The 21,438-nt window shown below is 36.5% G+C and overlaps 1 protein-coding gene across 2 annotated transcripts in view; it reads left to right on the top strand.

Moving 5' to 3' along the window:
• Positions 1 to 19,118, top strand: part of RFC3 (replication factor C subunit 3) — a 30,939-nt gene extending 11,821 nt beyond the window's left edge. The window contains exons 8-10 of one of the 2 annotated variants that reach the window (XR_003004584.1): positions 1,434 to 1,503; positions 2,697 to 2,961; positions 19,070 to 19,118. Coding sequence is in view for 1 of the 2 variants with exons in the window: in XM_024755462.1 (XP_024611230.1) it covers positions 1,434 to 1,503; positions 2,697 to 2,888 (262 nt within the window). In the remaining variant the exon portion in view is untranslated. Of the gene's footprint in view, positions 1 to 1,433; positions 1,504 to 2,696; positions 2,986 to 19,069 lie in introns of those variants that run through there. The other variant, XM_024755462.1, reaches the window with a different exon arrangement.
• Positions 19,119 to 21,438: the final 2,320 nt, after the last annotated feature.

Raw genomic sequence — 21,438 nt, 5'->3', positions numbered from 1 at the left:
TAGGAAGTGTGCTGTGCATATTTGCTGTACGGTTGTTTCTGTTTACTTCCTAGGTCTCTTCTTCAGTAGTAGACCATGCTGAGAGTACTTCAGCCACTGCTTGTTTGATTTATCATGACAGCTTTGATTGAGAAGGGCAGTCTGCTCTTCTCCAAATCAAGAGTGACAGTCTTAAGGCCCACTCACTACCTTTGGAACGTCTAGTGAAGGTCCCTTAGGCTCACTGAGACACAGTTTGCTACTGTTTTTTGCCTGTCAGAACTGAGAAACCATCTTTGGACTTTAGAGAGGGTTGATTCTTTTAGGAAACAGACTAGACTGAATGCAACCACTGAAATGTAAGCTTCCCTGGTTTACGTGAAAATAATCATGAGAGGATTATGCCATGTTTCTTTTCTTGTATGGTATATCTGATGAATTCTTATTTTTATAAGAAATTCTTCAAAGGAAATGATAATATGTACTCTTGGGCTACCATATAGATGAGAGGAGGTGAATAGTCATAGATAATGGGTATGTGATATTTGCATTGAATTCCTATTAATTCATTTATTTTAGTTGAAATTAATAGTTTTCGAAAAGTGCAAACGTTTTAGGTAGGTTCTTCAGAAAAGAAACCTTGACTTTAGGAAAAAATGTGCATTCCGTTCTGTAAAATATTGTCAAGCAGTGAAGAAATTTCAGGCTTTAAAGAAATAAAATTCAAACAAAGCGTGTCTTGGGAGCCTTTTACTTTCATAAAATATTTCCACGCTAAAGATGAGTTTCTTGTTTTTGTTCTGATTTTAATGAAGAAAAAGTGGCGGTAGTAGTTGAACTTTCCTGCTCTTAAGAGATTTAGGTACAGATGTTGCAGTATTTGACTATTTGACTATTATTAGATGTATTTTTAAGACTTCAGTTGATTATTACTTTACTTAATTATTCTAGCTGCTGTGGCCCTTTCCTCCAGTTTCCAAACAGGTTTTGACAGCTCATAAATGAACTTGTTCGAGTGCTGCTGTTGCCTATTTAGACTAACAGTTTTGGGAGTTGATGCCATTATGCTGTATAAAAAGAAATTTCTCTTAATTTCAGAAAACCTTGGAGCTGTGCACAAATACTGGGATGGCTTGTGTCATTCTGAACATTGGTCCACACAGTACCAAATGGCTCCTTCTGATTTTTGACCCCTTAGTCTTGATTCTTGTTTGACCTATCTTAGAAAATTCATAATTTTCTAATTTGAATAGCAGCTAATATTTAGTGAGCAATTATTATATCATTTTAGAAAAATGAACTGAAATTAGGATAAGCTTCCATAGGTGTATCTTAAGTATGATAAGCCATTTAAGAAAATGTCTGTATTGGGATGTTTAATTCGTAAACTAAGACAGTACAGAGGAAAAATTACCTCCTATTTTTATCACAGAATATTGTTTTGTTTTTTATAGGCTCCTTGAAGTTCGTGGGAGACTCTATGAGCTTCTGACTCATTGTATTCCTCCTGAAATAATAATGAAGGTATCCTGATTTCAAATTTTGAACTGTTTATAACCATAAAACTTGGACTTTGTGTGATCTCAGGGCTTTTGCTGCACTAAGATACATTGTCACCTCTTTCTGTCCAGCTCATTAGTTCAACAGATATTTATTGAGCTTCTGGTGCTTCAGGCACCTTTAGGGGTGTGTTGAAGGGGACGGGTGGGCCTGCCTTCAGAGAAGTTGCATTTTTGTGGGGTGAAATGGGAAACGAAGCAAGAGGATTTCAGAATGTTCCAGGTGCCACAAAGGAAGTAACAAGGTGAAATGGTAACAATGGAGGGCAGGGTTATGGAAGGTCAGTGATGGCTTCTGTGAGAAAGGTATGTTTAAACTAAAACTTGAAGGATTAAAAGAAGGGAACCATATAAGTAGCTGGGGAACAAGTATTGCAGACAGCAAGGCCCGGTGCACTTGAGTAATGAGGTTAAAGAAGGAGGCAGAGGGATATTGTAAGACACAGTTTTAGGGCTGATCTAAACCTAATCAACTCCCCAGCTGGATAGATAGGCTGACTGTTAGATTTTAGGGAACACACTGTTTTTTTGTTTGTTTGTATTTATTAAAATTACCTGGTAATCCTTACATGAAAAAATTCAAATGATACCAAATATACAAAGAAAAAAGTGAAGCTCCACACTCTGTTTCCATAAGACCTCTTTTCTAGTCACATAGAAATAAGCCCATATATGTGTGTGTTTCACAAAACTTCAGTGTCCTGTGCTGTTTTTTTTTCCCCTTCTTTTTTAAAATTCAGCAGTGTAGTATGGTTGCTGTTTCATGACAGTACAGATTTACCTTATTCTTTTTAGTGGATGGGTGGGATTTCATTATATGACTATACCACAGTTTTTGGATATGACCCCTGTTGGTGAAGCTTTAGGTTGTCTACAGATTATTATAATTAATAATGCTGCGGTAAGCATCTTTGTACTTATATCTTTGCACCCTTGTACATTTAAATATTTAGAGTTGGAATATGAAAGATAACTATCACATTTTTACATTATAGAATGGTATGTACTTTTGGATGAAGTCTGCTGGTCCATCAGAAATAAAAAAAGAACATATTTAACTTAAGTTTTACTTCCTTTTTGAATGAGAGAAATAAAGCATTTTCAGCTAATATTTTTAAAAAATGATTACTTTTTTAATTACTAGTTATCTTTCTTTAGGGCCTTCTCTCAGAACTTTTACATAATTGTGATGGACAACTGAAAGGGGAAGTGGCCCAGATGGCAGCTTACTATGAACATCGTCTACAGCTGGGTAGCAAAGCCATTTATCACTTGGAAGCATTTGTGGCCAAATTTATGGCACTTTATAAGAAGTTCATGGAGGATGGATTGGAAGGCATGATATTCTGACATCTATCAGTAATTCTTCCTAATATTTCTCAGTATCAGCATTTACGTTAAATTTATATTGGAAGAGCTACAGGTAAAATAAACTAACTTTACTTAATTATGTCTTATTTGTGGTTTTTGTAATAATTCCTCTGAATTATTAATCATTATTCTCTAGGTTAAATAATTGCTCCTGTACTACTGAAGTGTATTGAAAGGATACAACTAGAAACTTTAGAGTCTAGGAACATGATTTTAATTTACTTTAAAAATTTGTTTTCCAAGTATGCAGTATTGATCCTCTCATTTCTGTATACTCTCTCACCTGCTGGAGGAAATTTACACATAAGAAAGCAGGGATTGTTTTCTATCCTTCAGATGACCATTTTTGGCCACAGGTACATAAATTTTTGCTTGGTAAGTCATTACGTTTAATCATATTTTCCCTCAACCAAGAATTATATTTTTGCAGGAAATATAGGAATTAATTTTGAAACGTAATAGCATGGGTGTGGAGAAAATTGCACATACCATTTCTATTGAAACTGTAGAATTCCAGCTTTTATTTTCAGTGATTCAGATAAGCATGTTTTCATTAAGTACTTGAAGACTCCTGAAGAATATGCCTCACGTAGTTCTGAAGCAAAGGTATATTACTGTTGAAATTACTCTTTGAACAAGTATACTGTTGTATTATTGGTCCTGTCCTTTGGAGCATTTTTTAATTCAGGAATTTGGTTCATGGAACAAAGGGTTTGCTTGACAGAAGTTTATGACAGGCTCTGTATAAGAATATTAGCAAGACCTGCTCTTATAGCAGTTGGTGATAAACAATCAGGAAGTGTTTGATTGACAAAGACACAACTACACACACACTGAAAAACCTAAACCTGGGAAACTGTTCAGGTTAAGATAAATGATTGTTGCCTTTTTTATGGGGTGGCGGGGGGGTGGTACTAGTCAGGTCCCAACTGGAAGTCTCAGTCGTGGGGGCTACATGTTAGGAGGGATATTGACATTCTAACAGAGAGCTAGGAAAGTGAGGTTTGGAAGAGCTAAGACTGCTTTAATTTGGAAAAAAGGGAAGTTAAAAAATATGTATGTTAGGAGGGATATTGACATTCTAACAGAACTAGGAAAGTGAGGTTTGGAAGGGCTACGACTGCTTTAATTTGGAAAAAAGGCAAGTTAAAAAATATGTTAACTCTTCCAGTGTTTAAAATGATGCACTTGGAAGTATGAGTGGTCTTATAAATTATGTTTCTCTAAAGCAGTGCTTCTCAGAGTGGAATCCCTGGCATCACCAGCATCACCTGGGAACTCAGAAATGCAAATTCTCAGGTCTCATTCCAGGTCTACTGAATCAAACGATCGGGATAAGCCTCAGCAGTCTTTGTGTTGTTCCACCCCTCCATGTGATTCTGATGCACACCTCAGTTTGAGAACCACTGCTCTAGAGAGGGTAGACTTAGGATCAATGGATGTAGGTTGGAGAGAGGCATTTTAGTTCCCTATGAAGAAGAATTTTTTAACTGCAGCTATCTTAATAATGGTATGGGAGTCTTGAAAGCTCCTTAGAAACAGCAGGTGTTCAGGTGGAGAACTGATGAATAATGAACTGCTTACTACATGGTAGGCATTGCACTGGCTATGTGTACTATTTCATTATACCCTTACCACTCTGTGAAGTATTATCTCTGAGCTATGAATAAGAAACTTGAGATGTAGAGAAATGAAGTATAATTCATACAATAAAACGTATCCATTTTAAGTCTGCAGTTTGATTTTTGACAAAGGTATTCAGTGTAACCATCATCCCAATCAAGATACAGATTCCATCACCCTGAAAAGTTTCTTCCATATCCCTTTTGCAGTCAGCCCACCCCTACCCCAACTCAAGTGACCGTTGATCTGCTTCCTGTCATTATAGATTAGTTTTGCCTGTTCAAGAATTTAGCGTCAAATACTGTATGGTCTTTGGTTAAGGCTTCATTCTCTCAGAATTATAACTGACATTCGTCTATATTGTTGCATATTTCATTAATTTCTTTAATGTTCATTGATCAGTGTATGTTTATATACACTTTTACAACCCATTGACTTGTTTATGGACCTTTGGGTTTCCAGGATTTGTTTAGTATGAATAAAGTTGTTCTGAATATTTCTGGAAGTCATTTTGTGGACCTATGTTTTCACTTCTCTTGAGTAAATACATAGGAATGGAATAATTAGACCTAAGATAGGTGTCAGTTTAACTTTTAAGAAGTCACCAGATTCTCAAAGTGTACCATTTTATATTCCTACCAGCATTGTATGGGCATTCTAGTTGTCTCTATAAAATTGGTTTAATTGATTTTCTATATTGTCTGTTTTATATTTCATTGATTACCTTTTCTATCTTTATTAATCCCATCCTTCTTCTTTTGATGTAGTTTGATCTTATTTTTCCAGAGTCTTAAAATGGACGTTTAGGTAATTGACTTTAGACCATTCTCTTCTATCGTTTAAAATTACAAATTTTACCCTGAATACTGATCTAACTTCCTCTTACAGATTTTGATATCTTGTGTTTTCATTTCCATTTAGTTCAAACTGTTTTTCAGTTTCACTTGAGATGTTTTTCTTTGACCAAATGATTACTTGGAAGTGTGTTGTTTAATTTCCAAATGATTGAAAAATTTCAGATATATTTTAAAGGCTTCTCTACCCTTGTTAATTTTCTGTCATTTACTAAGAGGACTATTGAAATCGCTAACTGTATTTATGGATTTGTCTAATTTAGTTCTTCTGGGTTTTCATGCATTTAGAAGCTCATTAGGTGCATAAAATTTTAGGATTGTTATGTCTTCCTGATGAATTGACCCCTTTATGAACGCTCCTCCTGATTTCTGGTAATATTCCTTACTCTGAATCTATTTGATCTTATATTAATATTACCACTCCAGCTTTCTTTGATTAGAGTTTGTATGGTAGACATATTTCTTATAGCTAAGGTCTGCTAGCATTCTCTCAGTTTTGATTATCTGCAATGTACCTATTTTGTCTTCACTCACAGAATTATAGGTTCATTTAAAATTTTTATTATTTTTTCCCCTAGCACTTCAAATATTTCATTCTGCTACCTTCTGATCTCTATTATTTCTGATGAGAAGTTAGCCAGTAACATATGATTGTTCACTTTTACATGATACATTACTTCTTGATGTTTTCAGTATTTTTTTTCTTTGCCTTTTAGCAAGGTGACTATGATGTAACTAGTTGTAGTTCTTTGTGTTTATCTTACTTGGGCTTTTAGTTTCTTGGATCAGATTATTATGAGTAGTATTAGTATTAATTTAGGGAATTTTTTTGCCATTATTTATTCAAACCTTTTTTTCTGACCTTTTTTTCTCATCTACTTTGAGACTCCTTTTACTTATATCCTGGAATACTTGACATTGGCCCACAGGTGGCTGATTCTCTGTTCATTTTTCTTTAGTCTTTTTTCTCTTGAGTTCTTTGGCTTGGATAATTTTATTGATAAATCTTCAAACTCGCTGAATCCTTCTGCCATTTCATATCTGGTATCTCATCTAATTTATTTTTCACTTTAGTGTTCGTACATTTTAACTCTAGAATTTCCATTTTGTTCTATATAGTTTCAGTGTTTCTATTACAATTTCCTATTTTCTGTCTCCTTGTCAGCATGTTTTCCTTTAATTCTTTGAACATGTTTATAATAGTTGCTTTGAAGTCTTTCCTGAACCCAGCATCTGGTCCCACTCAGTTTATATTGACTGCTTTTTCCCTTGTGTATCATTATACTTCTTCCCCCTGCCCCTACACCAATGTGTGGTAATTTTGTGGCTGAAAACTTTACTTTTACATAATATATTTTAGTAACTTTGGATTCTCTTTTGGTTTTCTGATTTTTTTTTAATGTTTTTTGTTTGTTTCCTAGCTTACCTATACTTAAACTCTGTAATTTATCTTCCTTGCATTGTGCTGCCACTGATGTTTCTACTCAGTTGTTTTTATTTTAGCCTGGCTTCATCTTTCTGTCTGCACAGCTTAGTGATCAACCCAATGATTTGGGTGGAGTGTGAACTCAGACATCTTCAAGTTGAGACTTTAAGTCTGCTGAGCTGTATGTGGGTTGAGGAAAACATTCAAGGTTGCAACCAGTTCTCAGTATCCCTTGGTTTTCATTTTTCCACTTAAGCGGTCGGTCAGGTATGTGTGAATTAAGAGCTTGTCTTAGCCACTGTGTGGCTCTTTCATTTCCAGGATCTCTCAGTTCACTATCTGATTGATTTCTTAGTGGTCATGAACTGGACTTGCAACCTTGGTTTAGCAAAGCTATGGGTTTTCCTTGTTCCCAACTGTTAATTCAGTCTAATACTCTGGCTGCAACTAGCCTTAAACTTATAAAGGTACAGTTTTTACTGAAGAAGTGGTAGGTACAAGGTAATAATACCAAATATAGAAAGTCATGGAGTTGCTACCATTTTTGTCCAAATCTAGTTTTTCAACAATAAACATTTTTCAAATTTGTTGTCTGATTTTGATCAATTTTCAGTGTCATGATTGGTTATTTTTTGACAATTTTGTCTGTTTTTATACTTTTCTGTGGAGGGAAATTACTCAATCTCCTCCTGTTTCAATTAATAGAAGTAGCCCTCCACTGACTCATTTCTTCATTGCTTTTTTTGTATATGCAAATTTCAATCTGATGTAATTTTCCTTTACTCTGAAACAGGTTTAGCTTTTCTTGTGGGGCAGATCTTCTGGTGAATTCTCCCAGGTTTTTGTTTTTGTTTTTTGGAGGAGGGGGGTTTGGCCTAAAATGGCTTTATTTTGCATTCTTTTTGGAAAAGCATTTTTAATGGGTATAAAATTGTAGTTTGACAGTTGTTTTTCTTTCTGTATCTTAAAAATACAGTTTTGTGTTTCAGTTTGCATTGTTTCTGAGGAGACATCTACATTCTAATTTTTTTCCTATGCGTTTTTTGTTTTATTTTACTTCCTATGGCTCCTTGTAAGATTTACAACTTTTCTTTATGACCAATTCCAGCAGTTTAAGGTGTGTCTTGGCGTGATTTTTCTTTGTGTTCATACTGCTTTATACGGGCTTTACATTTGTTTCAGTTCTTGGATTTGTGGATTTGTGTTTTTTGTCAAATTTAGGAAAATTTAGCCATTTTCTTCATTATTTTTCTGCCCTCTCCTCTGAGACTCTAGTTACATCTCTGACTTCATGATAGTGCCCGTAAATCACAGGGTTTCTATCTTTTTTCCAGACTTTTTCTCACCGTCCTTCAGTTTGAATAGTTTCTGTTGCCTTTAAGTTCACTAATCTTTTGCACAGTCTAACTTGCTTTAAAGATCATCCAGTGAAACCGTCTTTCTTTAAACAGTGTTGAACTTTGTTTTCACAGGCAGTTATTTGATTAGCAGCTTGATCCTTTTCATGCTTATTTTTAACCTTTTTTAGGGTGTGCCTAGAGTAGTCTTTATCCCTAGTTGAGCTTTACAGCTGTGGTTTGATATTTCTAGTGTTGATCGAATGCCCCAGAGATCATTGAAGAGCTACATCCTGGGTCACCAGAACTCACTGTCTTCCAGCCCTGTGTGAGCTCTGGTAATTATTCAGCTTAGTTTCTAGTAGGTCTTTCCCCAGTAGTTTTTTTGTTGTTGTTTGCTTGTTTTTTTTCTCTCTGCCTGGCTTTGTGGAGTCATACTCAATGTATATGCAGCTTAGTAATCAGCCAAGGATGCAAGGCAACCCTTATGCAGATTTCTGTTGCACTTTTTCTGTATAATTCTCCTCTTTCCAGATCTCTGCATGTATGTTCAGCCACCCCAGTCTCTGAATTTTGCTCTTTTCTCCTCAACTCATTGTTGTCACAGTTGTCTGCCTGGGTTTGCCCTTCCTACCCTGTAGGCTAGAAAGTGCCTCTAGGCAGAAATCAGGGGTGATTTTAGAGTTTACTTCCTTGGTTTCTTTTCTTTAACGTATCAAAGCATTGCACTGCCTGCTCCAGTGTCTGATGTAGCATCCCTTTTATGTTTTGTCTCGTTTTCTAGTTGTTTACAATGGAGGGCAAATCCAGTATCAGTTACTCTTTTTTAACTGGCAGTAAAAGTCTTGATGTCAGGATTTTAAATGAAGGCCCTGATTCCTGGGTGTGAATCACTATCTTACGTAGTTCTTTAAAAATGTATGATTTACATTTTTCCCCCCAGCTTTATTGAGATATAATTGATATATAACATTGTGTGAGTTTAAAGTGTACAATGTGTTGACAGATACACTTACATATTGCAAAATGATTACCACCATAGCATTAGCAATACCTCCCATCACATCACATCATTCCAATTTTATTTTTGTGGTGAGAGCACTTAAGATCTACTCTCGTAACTACTTTCTGGTATGTAATACAGTATTATTAATTATAATCAACATGCTGTATATTAGATCCCCAGAAGTTATTCATCCTAAAATTGGTAGCTTGTACTCTTTGACCAGTGTATCCCCATTTCCCCATTGGCCAGCCCCTGTTAACCACCATTCTATTATCTGTTTCTATGAGTTCGGCTATTTTAGATTCCACATATAGGTGATATCATGCGGTATGTTTCTTTCTCTGTGTTAATTCTTTCACTTAGCATAATGCCCTCAAGGTCCATCCATGTTGTCACAGATGGCACTGTTTTCATCTTTTTCATAGCTGAATAATAATTATGTGTTTGTGTATGTATGTATATCACATCTTTATTTGTCCATAGATGAACACTGAGGTTGTTTCCATATCTTGACTGTTGTGAATAATGCTGCAATGAACATGAAAGTACAGATACAGGCTTCATATCTTGTTTTCATTTACTTTGGATAAATACCCAGAAGTGGTGTTACTGGATCATATGGTAATTCTATTTTTAATTATTTGAAGAATCTCCATTTACATTTAGAGTAATTATTGACAGGTAAGGACTTATTAATGATATCTTATTAATGGTTTTTTGGCTGTTTTGTAAGTCCCTTGCTTTTTTCTTCTGCTGCTGCTTCTTTGTGAATTGATGGTTTTCTGTAGGGGTATGTTTTGATTCCCTTTTCTTTATCTTTTGTGAGTCTACTATAGATTTTTGCTTTGTGATTACCATGAGGCTTACATAAAACATAGATATAACAGTCTATTTTATTAACAACTTCAGTTGCACACAATAACTATCCTTTTACTCCCCCTTCCTCTTATGCTTTTGATGTCACAATTTACCTGTTTTTATACTGTTTATTCATTAACAAATCATTGTAGCTATAGTAATTCTTATACTCTTGTCCTTTAACCTTTGTACAAAAGTTAAGTGGTTAACACTTAACCATATTACAGTATTAGGGTATTCTGAATTTGTGTACTTTTACCAGTGTTCAGTACATTTTCATATTACTAATTAGTGTGTTTTCATTTCAATTTGAACTCCTTTCAGCATTTCTTATAATCAGGTTAGTGGTGATGAATTCCCTCAGCTTTGTCTGGAATAGTCTATCTCACTTTCATTTCTGAAAGACAGCTTTGCCACATAAAATATTTTTGGTTGGCAGTTTTTTTCCTTCAGTGTTTTGAATATATTATCCCACTCTGTCTTGACCTCTAAGGTTTCTTCTTAGAAAATTGCTGATAGCATTATGGGGGTTGCCTTGTAAATACAAGCTTTTTTCTGTTAATGCTTTTAAGATTCTTTCTTTGTCTTTGATATTTGACAGTTTTATTATAATGTGCCTTGGAGAGAATCTCTTAGTTGGGTGACCTATGAGCTTCACGAACTTGGATTTCCAAATCTCTCCATGGACTTGGGAAGTTCTTAGTAATTATTTCTTTAAATAAGCTATCTGCCCCCTTCTCCCTCTTTTCTAAATCTGGAACTTCAGTAATTTACAAACTGGTCCTTTAGATGATATGTCATAGATTATGTAACTTTCTGTCCTCTTTTACATCTTTTTTCTTCGTTCTTCTCTGATTGCATAATTTCTGAGTTCTTTCTTCCGTCTTACAGATTTTTTTCTTCTGCTTGATTCATTCTGCCATTGATATTCTCTGTTTCATTTCATTCATTGTATCCTTCAGCCCCAGAATTTCCATTTGGTTCCTTTTTATGACTTCTGTCTCTCTGCTAAACTTTTCTTCTTCTTTTTTTTTTTTTAATTGAAGCATAGTTGATTTACAGTATTGTGTTAGTTTTAAGTGTACAGCAAAGTGATTCAGTTACATATGTATTTTTTTAGATTATTTTCCATTATAGGTTATTACAGGTTATTGAATATAGTTCCCTGTGTTATACAGTAAATCCTTGTTCCTTATCTATTTTATGTGTAGTAGTTTGTATTTGTTAATCCCAAACTCCTAATTTATCCTTCTCCCCTCCCTTTCCCCTTTGGTAACCATAAGTTTGTTTTCTGTGTCTGTGAGTCTGTTTTGTATATAGATTCGTCTGTACTACTTTTTAGATACTACATACAAATGACTTTATATATTTGTCTTTGTCTGACTTTACTTAGTATGATATTCTCTAGGTCTATCCATGTTGCTGCAAATGGCAATATTTCATTCTTTTTTATGGCTGAGTAATATTCCATCATATATACATATTTTATATATATATATCATATATATATATGCCACATCTTCTTAAGCCAATCATCTGTTGATGGGGATTTGGGTTGTTTCTGTGTCTTGGCTATTGTAAATAGTGCTGCTATGAGCATTTGCTAAACTTCTTATTTTGTTCATTTATTGTTTTCCTGATATGGTTCAGTTGTCTTTCTGTGTTTTCTTGTACCTCATCAAGCTTCCTTAAAACTTGAATTCTTTATTGGGTAAATCACAGATCTCCACGTCTTTGGGTTTGGTTACCAGAAGATTACTGTGATCTTTTGGTGGTGTCCATGTTATCTTGATTTTTCATGTTCTTTGAACTTTTGCATTATTTCTTTACTTCTGAAGTAGCAGTCACCCCCTCCAGGCTTCACTAACTGCTTCTGGGAGAGAGATACCTCCCATCAGCCTTATTAGAGATTCTGAGGCTATCTTAGACCCTTTTTGGAGTACACCTCCTCCATGCTTCTTGCTCCCTCTTGTGGCAGAATTCTTAGGCTTTATGCCTTCTCTGGATCCTTCAATGCACCAGGCTGAGTGCGTGCTGACAGCCTCTCTTTTGTTTCCCACAGGTGGTGCTTAGGGTCAAGTTTGTGATCTCTCCCTGGCCTGCAGATTTGGCCAGCTTATGTGCATGCTCACTAACTATCTTCCAAAGCTTATTCTTGCTGCCACCATCGGGAGCACACGCAGGGAGCTGACCACAAGATGGGGAGTTTGTAGGTGAGGCACACAGAGTGCTTGAGGTTCCCGTGAGCCAGTTGTGATCCACTGGTAATGCATTTCCAGCAGCTGTTGGGCAGGTTCTTGGTGGAATTCACGACACGGTTAAGATCTGTGCCTCTTACTGTCCTTCAGTAGTTGTATCTGCGACTCTCCCCACTTCTTCTTGCCCACAGTCACGTAACTCATGATTCTATACTCTGGATGGAGCAAGAGAGAAAGGAGCCCCTTTGGCATGTTGTGTACAGCTGGGGCAGCTGGGTGTTCACTCACATGCTCTCCCTTTCTTCTGTGGGATAAATCACTGTGAGGAAGATCACTCTTGGCCCTAAGCTGTGCCATCCCTCGGTGGAGGGGTGATGTGGGTAAAGTCAAACTGTCCCTCTTAGCTCCTCCAATACATCCAAACTTTTTTTTTTCCTCCAATGGAATTCTGGGACTTCTCTGGAAGCCTGAACTTTTGAAAAGTCTCTCTTGTCCTTGAGTGAATGTCTAAGTTGGTGTTCTCAGGGGCTCCTAGATGGTGGTTGAAAGAGGCTGGGGACAGTTTATAGGCCATAACAAGGTCCACATCTGGGACTGAGGTCTGTTTCCCTATTACCTGATGGATGGCTGGACGAGACTCCTCCCGGGTCCCTTGGCTTATGGTGCTGGATTCCACAGCTTCCTGAAAGGGATTTCTTTCCATAGGTGGATGCCAAATTTTATTGTTGGTGGGAAGACAAAGATGAGGTGCATCTTAAGCTGTCGTGATACTGATGTCACTCCCCTTTGATTTTATGTTTTTATAATATAAATTAAATTTTGTTCCTAAGGTTTGAAGTTGTGTAATATGTGTCACACACACACAAAAAACCTCTTGCTGTGGTTTTTCCTTAAGTACTGTGTTATACTTTGAGTTATAGAACTGAGTAATAGGAATTTAAATGTTATTTCCAAATTACAGCCCTCCAAATCATGAAACACATTTCTTAAAAATTACAGAATCAACCCTTAGCAGCCATTTTCTTTCTACCTAGTTCTCAAGAAAGACATAATCATTTCATATTTTTCAAATTGATGAACTAAATTTTATTAGCTATTTGCCCCTTGGTTTCTTTCCTGTTTACAATTCCAATAGAAATTTGGAGTATTATCATGAGATGCTCTTTATCAGTTTGATTGTGGTATGAAAGACATAATAAATTACTTTCAGTAAAGGAAAGTGGTCCCTACAAACCTTAACTCTCATTTAAATTACAACCTAATGCTGGTTACAAACACTGCATGGTACCTTTGTGGCTTTGTACTTTCTGTGCCTGTTTCAGCTCTTTTGATGAGCTGATCGCCTACTGAAATTACCTTCTCTGTAGATAGCAGCATGGAAACTTTAGCAACTTCCTGAAGTGCGGCTGTACAAAATAATCACTAGCAGTAGGCATGGAAAAAAGTTCTTGGTCTTTATGTGGGACACTGTGTTAGATTCTTTACAGGCATTCTCTCACTTAATTCTCTTAATGATCTTGAAGTTGGCCATTATTATCCTGTTTTACAGGTGAAGAAACTGGATCCAGGCAGTTGAGCACAGACTGCCCTCAACTACATGCATAGCCACCAACCAAGAAATAGGCCCTCAGTACTACCCAGCAAACTCACATTTCTCAGATCCAGTCTCCACAATGCCTTTTCCAGAACTTCATTTAGAGCAGATAACCTTATCTCCTTACCAGCCAGCTACCAAAACCAAATATGTATGCATCCTATATTACTGTATGTTCATTTGTATGTATCCAATTTACTCTGTGTGCATTCATATTTTCTCTTAATGAGACAGAGAAGCTGCTCATCTGTTTTTAATCCTGTGCCTTGGATTTCACCAATTTTAGCCTGTCTCTCAAAACCTATGATGTCCCTTTGTCCTTGTCTCTTTTGTCCTCAGTCCCTCTCTCAAAATTGGATTGTTGCTTTGGTTTTTATTTTCCTAATGTCATCTTATTAAAGTTTCCAACATACAGAAAACTGAAAAAAAAGTGACAATGAACATTCATGCTGGTATTTTACAGTGAACATTTAACTGTATTTGCTTTATCACATATCTACCCATCACTCCATTCTTTAGTCATCTTATGTTTTTGCTGCATTTCAAAGTAAGTACGTTTTCTCCCAGCCTGTTAGCATGTATATCATTAACTAGCCAGTTTAATAGGCAAGAAAAATGCATAACAGGCATAAGGAAACAAAAGGATGGTGGAAAATTGTTTTTTTAGCAGGTGAAATTATTGTTTACCTGAAAAATCCTAAACAATAATTCTTTTAACAAATTAGTGAATTTAGCAGGCTCGCAAGATATAAAGTTAATATACACAAATTAATTGTATTTTTATATAAACAAGTAAATTATTGGAAAGTAAAGTTTAAATAATTTACAAATACAATGCTAAAATAATTAGTAATAAGTTTAAAAAACAATGCTTAAGACCTGTACATTGAAAATAAATCATTGTTAAAAGAAGGTAAAGAATGTGTATAAACGTAATGATATATCTTGGATAAGCTGAGTGCATAAAATAATATAGGTGTAGGCTGTCTTTACACAAAGGTTAGATGAGAATGATTTTTGAATTGTTGAAAGAAGTCAACTTTGCTCATGTCATCTAAGGGAAAATCTATTCTTAATTTTTCGCCACCCCCTATCTCCTGTTTTGCAAAGATTGGATTCTTTAGTTGATAATGCAGTGCATCTAAACGGTGAATATTTTTGTGTAAGGTCATTCTTAAGCCATTACACATATGCTCCTACTGAAGTCTTTGGGAAATTAGTTGTCAGTGAATCCTCTGGCCTGTAATCTTATGGGAAATCAATTTCCAGACATTAAATAACAGACATAACTATGAGTACATTCCCCAAATTGTGTAGTTGAAGACTAAATTCTAAAATTGACTTTCTGATATCAAATTTTATGAAAATGAATTAATATCTATATTGTGAAACATTGGTAATCCACGAATGGGATTTATTAAATTGCAGCGCAATGGGGTACTGAAAACTAAATATGAGAATATCCTATCAGAATTGCACAAATATATTGAGAAACGTTCTCAGTATAAAAACCAGTAAGCAAAGAATTTAACCTTGTTTGCAAGCATTGTTAGCTGGGAATAATTCCCATTTCTGATGTTTCCTTCCTGTAAAGTGAGATCTCTTAATGTCATTGTAGGTCTCTCTCCATCCTTTATTCATCCAGCTCCTAGAGAGATCGAGTCTTTTTTGATTGTCAACTTTGGGAAGAATAAATGAACCTGCTTGACTTAGCTTCAGCTTTCTTCCTGTTTGGAATGAGCCTGTGTGTTCTAAGTTATAAATCTTAACTAGTCAGACTTCCTACCTACAGGGAGGCCTATCCACCTCTAGCACTGCACCCCCGCCCCTGCCCCCCAACAAACCATATCCTGCAGCCTGCCCTCTATCAGTAACAGGCATTATTTTGACTTCCTACTTTACTGTTTTGTTGTACTTCTCAACTTGTTTATAAGCCTAGTGTATATTAAAGGTGCTTTTTATTGGGGAGGGGCTCTCAGAGATTCCCAAGTTTTGTTTATTCACCAGCAACATTGAGAAAGAAAAATAAACGAAAAATTCGAGGGGGACAATTTGGTCAGAAGCTTTTTGTGCATCCGGGGCCCACACCATGGGTCTTGGACTTTAGTTTGAGGGAGAAAGCTTGCTGGTTTATAGAGGCTTATTTTAGGCCAAATGTGTTTTTACACTTTTGTACTTGACTTTGAATTTCTGCCGCCTGAGAAAAATTTTAGCTGTCATGAGGTATTTTGAGCTTAGCAGGTGACTGTAACATATGACTTATGCAATTTATGTGAGAAAATAAGACACAACCCTCTGGCTGTGTTGGGGGCTTCAGGTAGATTGCTTTAGTTTACTGCACAGGCCTTGCTCTTCCTTGTTGAGACAAAGATTCCATTGCAGAGAAGAGTTTTACAACTGATTTACACATCGGTTGTCAGAAGAATATTTGCCACTTTTCAACTGCAAGGCAGCTGAATTCTGCATGTGAACAGAGCACTAGAGATGTTCTAGCTTTATATGGTTAGTACCAAGCCTAGGTAATGTAGATTGGAAATACTAGGTTCTATTCCTCTTTCAGGATCAAGGAGGGCACTCTGGAGGGACTGACTAACCTTGATTCCATGTGGCATTTCCTCTGACTTTCAAGACTCACTGTCCTATCATAGAATCTCAGATTGGCTTTATGTTAATATCGTAAGTTATAACTCTGGCTTGATATCTGACACCCAAATTGTGGTTTCACCCTTGTTCTTGTGTTAGAATTAATGAACAAATAAGAGATGTGAGCCCTTATTATATAATGCCATCCCCTTAAGATAGAAATTCAACTAAATGACATTATTACAAACCCAAAGGTAGAAGGAAACAAAAATGCTCAGTGCCTGGAACTGTTTGCCTCTAGTAATAAATTCATTTGCTTAGGAAAACAAGAAGAAACTGTAGTGGTTTGAAAGATGTGCTTCAGTTTTACTGTCAAACTCAGAAGCAGAGAAAGATTAAAAAAAATAAAGGAACACAGGCCAATTAAGCTGGAAGAAGAGATTTTTAAAATTTATTCATTTATGTTAAGGAAGAGTAAAGAAGAAAAGGACATCTTAAAGATGACATTTTAGACCAATATAAAAGGGGGGAAAAGCAGTACCCAGATTCCAACTGCTCTAAAAGAAGGAAAGACATTTTTGTTATTAGATCAGAAATGCTGACTGGGATCCACACAAATCTAGCAGATAGCAGATCTGATTCCTTCAAGAAAGGCCAAGTCACCGAGGGATGATGACTTCTGAAAGCCATAGGTCCCCATTCAGAGCAGTTGGAGAACCACTCCTTAAAGAGTGGGACAGCTGTACCAAGTGGTTATAAAAAACTGGGGCAGGATTGAGGAAGGAAATTCATGTGAAATATTCAAAGCATTTTTCAGCTGAGTTTCCATATGACACATCATTGCAGTTGAAACAGGCATTACCTTTGCCCTGAGGGAACTTACTGACCTTGGTCAATACATTTATGAAATGAGGATCCTAAAAGAAAGTTGAGAGAAGATGTGATGAAATCTAGATATGAGAATCAGAGAACAAGTCCAGGCTTTGATTAAATGTCTGATGGAAGAATATATCTAGGCGGGGATTATTTATCTCATCAAGAGTAAGGTAGACAAAATTTGAACAACGAATCCAGAACTTGTTGATTTATTCTCTATGATGATGATGATGATGATGAAGAATCCAGAGAAGTTATAAAAATAACTGAACCAGAAAGCAAAGATGAAATAAATGGAAGGGAGGCGCTAAGTTTCAACAAGTAGCATTAGCTCCCACACGGATTAGAGAAGGAAAGTGGCCACTTTAAGAAGTAGATTAAATTGTTAAGCTCAAATAGCCTTCCTGAAAGGAGTGGGGAAATAACAGTGGGAAATTCAGTACCAGTGGTATGATTCAGTACTTCAGAAAAAAGATGTAGTTGAACAAAAAAGCTACTCAGACGCTGGGACATTTAAAACTTTTCCCCAGGGACACAAGCTTCAGAAGCATCAAAATCACTTAGTATAGGAATCTGTTCAGGGTGGGTCTTCAGCCAAAACAAATTGGGAATGAATGGAAACTCTTCTCTAGGGGGTGAGTTTCACTGCCCAAGCAATCCTGGAGCCAGAGGCAGTGAGGCAGCCACTGTGGCACAGGACCAAAAAAGCCTCTTTCTGAGAGGTGATGCACTTATGTCACTACATGGCATTAGGGGCCCAAGGTTTAATAGGAAAATGGAATTAAGAGGTGCTGGATGGGGAAGAAAGGTACTTGAGTTCCTGTGATTGGAGCTGACCCCATTACAGTTATCTAAATGTGCGAGGCAGAAATGCCTCAAGTGACACTCTGTGAGGATGCAGGAAGCATAGATATTTTTTTTTTCTCACAAAAATGTAAATGTAAAGAAATGTAAATGAAAGTGCTAAATGCAAGTGTAGTCTCAAAATAACTTCTTGTTCGGAGAATTTTCCTTTGGCTTAAGTAAGCAATCCAGACAATTGGTCTTGAATGACAGACTTCCTACTACGTTGAATCCAAGAATATTTTTCTTTTTTGCCAGACATCATCAGATTTCTCTTAGGCTCTTGGTAGCCCTGGTTCTGGGAATGTAATTTTGTAATTGATCTAAGGGCAGGAGAATGGCTTTCTAAACTAGATGGATCTGGAAAAACCTTGTGATAATTCTGTGTCCTGTTAACTCTTAGGGTTCTTTAGAAGTGAGGCTCCTGAGGGACTAAGTATTGAATTACTATGACTTCTGGGGCTTCGGAAACTCCAAATCCATTCCAGAGAGGAACTGTTGTAGTTGCTGAAGAGACCCCACTCTACCAAGGCAGAAAAATCCCTCTTGCTGAGCCTCGGTAGAATAACAAATCAGCAAATGGTTTTTGTTTTGTAATTGAACTTTGCACATTGAACTTTAACACACAAGAATTTGATTTCAGACTTTAGTTCCCTTGGATTTCAATGTTTTTGAATTTCAACTTGTAAAAGAATTTAGTCTTTGGACTTTAATTTATTTCATGAAATTTAATAATAGAAAGGAAATCGTGTTCAAAATTGAAGCATCTCTTTATAGGCGTTTTATTATCGAAGTATCTCCAAGATAGCATTTAATCTCTGCAGAACCTTTGTCATGCTGTATTGGACAGCATATGTGGACATAATTCGGGACAGAAAATAGAATAGGGATACATTTTCAGCTTTTGGTATGGAGTGGATTCAAAGTTGATATATTGAATGTATTCATCTGACACATTGCAGATTCTTGTGGGGACGACTTTTAAGCTGCCTGCCACTAGACCCAGGAGGAAACTCAAAAGAGCAGAGACGTGTAGCTTGTGATCTTATGAAGGTGGCCTCCTGAAAGGTCTCCCAAGGCAGACAGCTACAACTCTTGCTGACCATAGGCTTTGATGGAAGAAATTTTCACATACTGAGGTATGGGGAAGTCATTCTGGGCTTATAACGTGATTTGGCTTGAACTTTCTCATGGCCTGTCAAACATACATTGTACATCTGCTTTAACCATTAAAGAAAAGAGTGTCACTCATCATCCAGTTATACAAAGAGTTAAATCACAACCCACTGCAGTTGCCCCACTGAATTCCCTAAGGGGAATTCAGGATGCAAAAAAAACAAAACAGGATGAAGCATTCTGTCCTTCAGATATATCGGGGGTCCTAGATAGTTAAGGTGCATATCTAAGGAAGAATTTCAGTGACTCCAGATTCTTGCATCTTCCTATACATAGAAAAACACTAAAATCATTAACTTGAGATATCTGTTTTTTGTGATTAGCAGTAATTTTTTACCAAGATATATGCTAGACTACATGTATTTCCCAGCCAAAAAATTCATATATATACTGGCTCTTCCCCTACCTCTTCAGAGCAGTCCCTTGAGAGTTGTTTCCTGGGCTATAGTCCTCAGTTTGGCTTGAATAAAGCTCTCTTCTATTCTTATTATAGATTTTTTAATTGATTATTTGCATCCACAGCTTCATGCTTAAGCCCAGTGAGTTAAGAGAATCAAAATCTGGGGAATGGTCCTCTTTCCCACTTCTGATGCTTTGGTCATGTGAAAGGAGCTCAATTAGTTGTAGGTCTGGGCTTCCCTCTGCCCCATCAATCACCCTGCCTCTGAGGAGATTCTTAGCCTATGAGTCCATTTTGGAGGAATAACAGGGCATGCTCAGCTCAGCTCAGCTCCCGTCTTTCTCCTCTTGGAAGTGACCATGAATTCTCCTCCATTATTCCACATGGGGAGTCCTGCCCTGGTCCAGTGCTTCTGTGCCTAGCTGGGTAAGTCTGCCCAATTCTGGACTCATTAGTGAGTCCCAAGATATCAATATAAGCCAGGTCTTCCAACTTGACCTCTATCAGATATAAAAATGATATTTTGGCTTCATCTTTTCTCTTTTGACTCCTGATGTAAACTTTGGTGCTCTGTTAATACCTAGGTTGATTACTCTTTCAGAGTCCTTAATTTCCTAATCTGAAATTCAAGTCAATTCAACAAATATTCAGCACCTACTACTATATATTATTGGCTGGGCACTAGGAATACAGAAATAAACAATATCTCATTAGATGGTGACTACTTATTTACACGCCTAAGTATAATATTAGAAAAAATATGTATATCGTAAAGATCACACAAAGGAAAAAGCAATCAGTCTGGTGGTTTGGAGGTAGGTATCTTTCATGGAGAAGTACATTTTTGAGCAAAATGGCCAAGCAGGGGAAGTATATTTTTAGCAGTAAGAACAGGACATAATAAACACATGGGCTTATGAAGTACATGTTGTATCAGGATATTAAAAATAGTTGATAATTCCTGAACATAATTTCTTTGATAGGAAATCAGGATGGAGAGGTAGAAAGGACTGGATCATGACCATTCAAGAAACTTAAACTTCGACATTATCTTGTCAATGAGGAGGAGCCTTTGAACAGCTGTACCCCAGAGAGTGATAAGGTCAAGTTTACGAAACAGACCAAATGACTTCTAGATTTCTTTTTAGCTTTACAGTTATCTGATTTGTGTCTTGGGCCTTGCTGTAGATTTAGAACATTTACTTCTCAGCTATCCTAAGTCAGCTCTTTACAACATTGTATTAGGATTAGGTTTGGCTGCATAAACAGAAAAGAAGATAACAGTGGGTTAAACATGACAGTTTATTTCTCTCATGTGAAAGCAATTTGGTGGGCTAGTCTTATGGCTCTACAGAATTATTGGTAATCAGGATATACTTCCAGCTCTTCATTCTACAAGCCCTAGAGTATGAACTTTGTCCTTATATTTCAAGATGGCAACTGGAGATGCAGATATCACGGTCATATTCTAGGATGGCAGCAGGACAAAGGAGACTTTAAAGAAGATTTACTAGAGGTACCTCCTACATTTTTACTTCTCAATGTCTGGGATTTATTTCTGTTGGTCACCTCTGAAGTTGGAGAAAAGCTAGGCATATGATGGCACTGAGTAAAATCCTTTTTTTATTTTTAAATCAGAGAAAAAGTGGAAAATGAATATTGGGGTAAGCAATTAGCTGTCTCTGTTCCAGTCATAGAAAAATGAGGTATCTCTTTACCTATTTAAGTGGAAATAGAAATGGTAAGCTATCAAGT

Source organism: Neophocaena asiaeorientalis, unplaced genomic scaffold (assembly GCF_003031525.2).
Source record: "Neophocaena asiaeorientalis asiaeorientalis breed wild unplaced genomic scaffold, Neophocaena_asiaeorientalis_V1.1 scaffold59, whole genome shotgun sequence".
Classification (NCBI taxonomy): domain Eukaryota; kingdom Metazoa; phylum Chordata; class Mammalia; order Artiodactyla; family Phocoenidae; genus Neophocaena; species Neophocaena asiaeorientalis.
This window is presented reverse-complemented; position numbering and strand designations above follow the sequence as displayed.